At 34.8% G+C, this 5,540-nt stretch overlaps 1 protein-coding gene across 2 annotated transcripts in view; it reads left to right on the top strand.

Moving 5' to 3' along the window:
- Positions 1 to 2,640: 2,640 nt before the first annotated feature.
- The window catches only part of LOC122057954 (sucrose nonfermenting 4-like protein), a 22,868-nt gene continuing 19,968 nt past the window's right edge, over positions 2,641 to 5,540 (top strand). Inside the window, exons 1-3 of one of the 2 annotated variants that reach the window (XM_042620325.1) lie at positions 2,641 to 3,565; positions 4,198 to 4,305; positions 4,666 to 4,753. In XM_042620325.1, coding sequence (XP_042476259.1) covers positions 4,685 to 4,753 — 69 coding nt within the window. In that variant the 5' untranslated portion in view covers positions 2,641 to 3,565; positions 4,198 to 4,305; positions 4,666 to 4,684. The remainder of the gene's footprint in view (positions 3,566 to 4,197; positions 4,306 to 4,665; positions 4,754 to 5,540) is intronic. The other variant, XM_042620324.1, reaches the window with a different exon arrangement.

The following is a 5,540-nucleotide window of genomic DNA, read 5'->3' as shown; positions in this document are numbered from 1 at the left end:
AAATCATAAGAGTGTTCTTAAAAATCATAAGATAAATATGAGCAAATCTATTTTTAGATTTTTTCTAATCTAAATATTGTGTTCCCATTCAGAGATGGGAGAGCGCACAGTAATGTATAAAGTATTAATACACATGCATGCATGGACATATATAAGATGTGTGCCAATATGAAAGGGGTTTAATTGAATTAGAATATGAAATTTGACACACAGTTAATCTAGACCATATCATCTCTATTCTAACAGTTAGAATGAACATATGATATGACCACATGGCAGATACATTGTGACATTTAAAAAACTAATAGAACTTTATGACAATAATAATTCACTTTTTTTTTTTAATATAACTAAAATGGTAACAACTATAGAGTACTGTCAATTAATCATTTTTTGATCATACTAGAAATTCGCACAAACCCATAAGTCCAAGCAATGACAAGATTGACATAATATACTAAATTCACTACCATATCATTAATAATAAATTATAAAAAAAAATATATATCATATAAAAATTCTGTTATAGGTTACAAAAATGAATGCAAATCAATGCTCATGTTACATTATAGAGAAATCTGATCATGGTCACACATCTAGGTAGTTCTTACCCCTATTTAAAATAAATAAATAAATAAAACTTACGTAGTTAATTAAGCATTATTCATACTCAAAGCAGCATGGCAAAGATGAATTGATTCAACCATAATTAAAAGGAAAATCAGTATAAAAAATGTTGGACCAACAAGTTAAAAGTTGCCACATTCGAAGTCTAGATACACACGCATGTACATGAAAGAGATACAATATTTATCGTATAGGTATCACATATAGTTGCTTCTCTCTAATAATATCACATATAGTTGCTTCTCTCTAATAGTATTATTTTTGTAATATAAAATAATTTATAAATGTTTTTAATTAAACAATGACTAATTAGATGTGATCAAATTATGGGTTTGGAGGTTTAGCAGTTGTTTACTACAAAAGTGGTTATTTGTGTAATGGAAGAACATTAGCAGTTACAACATATTAACTCATCAAGTCCTTTAGGATTTTGTTGTGGAGGGGTGATAAGCAAAAGAAATTTAAATTGAGAAAAAATATTTCTTTATTTGATCATTTTAATAAAAGTTTATTTTCATGAACCAAAGTGTTTCTTGAGGAACCACCATTGGGTAGTGCACTTGTAGATTAGCCATGTGTCAAGTATGGCATCCTTTCTCATCCACATCCATATCCACAGGGCTTACCATGTGTTTACAATTTGTTATGCTGATGTAATTAAGTTAATATTTTGATCAGCTTTAAAGGTCTGTATTATAAAATGGGAGAATATATGATTTTTTATTTGTATGGAGTCGAAACAGTCTTTCGACATTTTCGGGATAAGATTGCATAATTCTTGTCGCATTGGATCTCATATATACGAAAATCTCATGCATCAAATACTTTCTTTTATGCTAGGCCCCACCCTAAAGCCAAAAAAAGACTCACAAGAGGTCAGCAAGAGGCCTGTTGGGCCACACTCATTACTACAACTACTAAACTACTACTATTTCAAGACAATGTTTGTAACAGGGGTGTGAGGGGTTGAGAGTATCCAACTGGCAATCTTCTTTGGATTTATGCTAGACCCAACTGTTGAGCCTACCATATATTGAGCTAGAAACTCATCACCATATGGCATGAAACTTATTCGATGGATTTTTTCTTTTTTTTTTTTTGGTATGATATTTGATGCATTGATTGATTTGAAACATAAATGTGTTAGAATAATTTGAACAATAGAAAAATAGAAGTTTAAAAGGTAATGTGACCCTTGCGCCAACCACAGTGGGGGGGCGAAATGACCACCCCCTCATGAAAGGTGGAAATCCTTCTCTCTGTTGTTGCTTCTACTAATGCTTCCATTGGCCCTACGGCTGGTGCACTGGGGCCATAATTCCTTTTAGAGAGCTCTCTCCCATTATACATATTGGGTTAAGCCAAATCGATTTCAATCCAAGATATCCTAAGCCTATCCCAACCCTATCCCCAAGCTTGTAAATCTCAACACTGGCCCAACCCATGGGCTGTAAAACACAACCCAATGTCCTATTGGGTTCAATACGGGTTCAGGCTTATCAGGCAAAACTTGTACCCCTAATTAAAACGTAAAAATTAGATAAGAGATCGCTGCCTTATCGTGTGAGAATTGCAGGCAACATTAGTATAGATAGAATTTTTTATTTCAAGACGAACAGGATGGTAATTTAACACACTCGCACACAAACGCGCATTTATTTGTATGCTCGTCGTGCACACACAAGCATAGACGTGCGCACACACAGCAGAATAAAAACTATACCTTTCCCCAGCAAATCATGATGATGAAAGACTTGGGCCTCGTGATGATACCGTGGGTCCCACCGCACGTATCACCTTCAAATTCCCATCTCTCTAACGTAAAACACATTGGGATGCCGTCCCTACTTAATCACGGTCCCACTTGTATGGCCACATCTCAACCGTCCATCGAATCAAGCACTCGCGGTTATTATTCTTCCACGTTTCGACCGTTGATAAGCCCTCTCTTCTCTTTCTCCAATTAAATTTTCTGAATATTACTTTCCCCGTCTTCTTATTTTTCTTTTCCTTTTCTTCTTTTTTTGTGTTTAAGCTACAGGTGGGGTTAGCCGGTTAGGGTTCTTGTTCTTCTTCTCCTCCATTTATTTTTACATTAAAAAAAAAAAAAAATCCGTATTTAGTAGTGTGTGTGAGAGAGAATCAGAGAAGAACCTTTCTTGATTTCAGAAATGGTAACCTATTTTTGATTTCTTCAGTTTTTGTATACTTGAGAGTCAACTTACTTTCATTTTGGGGCGCAATGATTTTCTTGGTTGTCTTAGATCACAGATAGAAATCGATATTGGTGGATTGGGGATTCATTCTATGTTATAAATAAATTGGTTTTTGTGTTTTGTTTGAATTCTTGTATCAACTATCAAGAGGAGGTGTAATTAGGGTTACCAGGGATTTTGGATTTGACTGCTCTGTTCGTGCTTGTTCCAGTTAGAATTTTGGACAACTCCCTTTCTGAGAAGATTGGTTTCAGGGTCTGTTGGTATTGGAGCTTCATGAAAAGACTGGTTTGGATCTGTTTGAAGGGAATGTGTAACTACTGAGGGATCCTCTGCGTTGTTGTAGAGGATCCCTGTTGGGAGTTGGACTAAGTAAAAAGGGAAAAAAAAACCCATTTTTGGATTGGAGGTGTTTGTTTGTGTCATGGGCATGGGAGGTGGTTGTGATTTTTTCGCAGTTTAGTGAGGTGGAAAGTGGAAGGTTGCGTCAATTCAGTTGTTGTGTCGTTCTTCTGCATTGAAGGAACAGTAGCGTCGAACTTATATTTTACAATCTCTCTCTGTTTTCATTGATCTTCTTCGAAAGATTGAAGCCCGATGTACGCTTCGGGTACAGATTCCGTGCCAGAAACTAGTGGAGTCGCAGGTACAGTGGCAATTCCTACCCGTTTTGTGTGGCCTTATGGGGGAAGAAGGGTCCTCATTAGCGGTTCTTTCACAAGGTGAGTCTTTTATTATCGTCTTTCATTGCTCTTTTTTTTTTTATATGTTTATTCTTGGTTTGGGAGAAGGGTGTTGAACACCAATTTCTAACCTCTACACTCATGTGTAGAAAAACAAAAAGAACGTCTAATGTCAAAATTGCATGCTGGGACCCTTATTGTTGATCCATTTTTGTTATTTTCATTGTTGCTGGTTATTTATTTCCCTTAAATGGGGAATTATATCCTTTAATGCCCACTGAGGTTTAGCCCAAGCTCTGGTTGATTCAAAAGAAGATATTTTACAGTATTTGTCCTAAAAATCAAAATGGAAATGGAATAGGCTTGAAAAAAAAACAGATAAATCATTTTAATTAAATACAATACAAAAATCTGAAGGGGAAAAAAAAAACTGGTAATTTATTTTTCTGGATGTTGATTTCAAGGAAAAGAAAAAAAAAAAAAGGGAGATTGTATCTTGGTCAATGATAAACCATGGAGGACACTATTTCCATGATTTCCTATTTCAACAATGCTCAATTATGCTTCCTTTCGTGTACAATTAGAAAAAGGAAATAGAAGAATAGTAAAAAAAGTATTATAAATAAAAGTTGATTCTCGTGCAATTTTTAATCCATTGAAATGGTTAACAGAGATGCATAGCCATATTCAATGGAGGTCTTTGGATGCTCCAGTACAGAGGAGTGATTTGGTTCAGATTGAAGGAACTAAAAAGCTAGGGGCAGACCTGAAGTGGTGAGGTAAGACATGCATAGCTTAGGCATTGTATCAAGTATGACGTCAAATAGAGCTAATTGGAGGGCAAGGATCCATGTAGGCTGTAGCTGACCCCTTTTAGTTGGGAATGGGATAAGGTTGAGTTGTTGTTGAAATGGTTCACAGAGGTAAAAGGGCATGTTTCAGTGGGATCTTTCTAGGAAGGCTTTGAATTTTATTGAAAATTCTTCAATGCTTATGAGTTGATGGCAGATATGGTTTGAATTAAACTGGAAATGCGTAACTGTAATTTTATAGTAAACTTGTAGTGGCTTCACTTTTTTTTTTGGGGAGTAAAGTAGTTTGAGTTGAGTTGTTTTTCTGATTGGAGTTTCTCTCTTTAGGTGGTCAGAACATGTGCCAATGTCTCCTATGGAGGGTTGTCCCACCGTATTTCAGGCCATCTGCAGCTTGACGCCAGGGTATCACCAGGTCAATATACATGACTTGTTCGTTAGTTTCTATTGTTTTTATTTAATGCATGATTCCTGCTATAGTGCTATTTAATAATTTGAAATGCAAATCGCTTGAGCTCATACAGTTAGTTACAATACAATGTGGTCTGTTCGTAATTTTGATATCATCTTCCTTGTCAACTCCACACTCAAGTAAATCCTTGACATCTTCACTGTTTTAATACTCGAATGATTCTTTAGGGTTCTGATGGATAAACTATATTCTACTTTTATCATATGTAACAGTCAAAATGAAGAAAAAGAAAGTGGAACTTATTATTACTGAATTTATGTTTTAGATTTGTGCTACACAAGAAAATGAGCTGAAGCTGGTATATGTTCTAGATTTAACATACATTTTGACATAAGAAATATAAAGATTAGGAAATGTACATGTAAAATATGAGAAATACATGTATAATTGACTCAGAAGCTTGTTTTTGTGAAACTTTTGAATTGTGCAGAGTAATATTTTTTTGCAGAAAATAACTGAAGTTTGTATATAAATGTGATTAGTATGTGAATTAACTAAGGTTTGATGATCAGCCAAATCTCCGTGTTTATGTTGCTATGCTGTTAATTTTAGTGGCATGATTGATCAATGTTGATTATTCGTAACACAATTGATTGAGGCCTATAATATTTTTCCCCAATTTTGGTAGATGTGACAAAGATGTTACATTAAAATAAAAGGTCATTTTTTCAAGACCCACATAGAAGCTGTACAGAAGGTATACAAAGTAAATGTTGCAACAACAACAACC

This window comes from Macadamia integrifolia, chromosome 12 (genome assembly GCF_013358625.1).
Source record: "Macadamia integrifolia cultivar HAES 741 chromosome 12, SCU_Mint_v3, whole genome shotgun sequence".
Lineage (NCBI taxonomy): Eukaryota > Viridiplantae > Streptophyta > Magnoliopsida > Proteales > Proteaceae > Macadamia > Macadamia integrifolia.
This window is presented reverse-complemented; position numbering and strand designations above follow the sequence as displayed.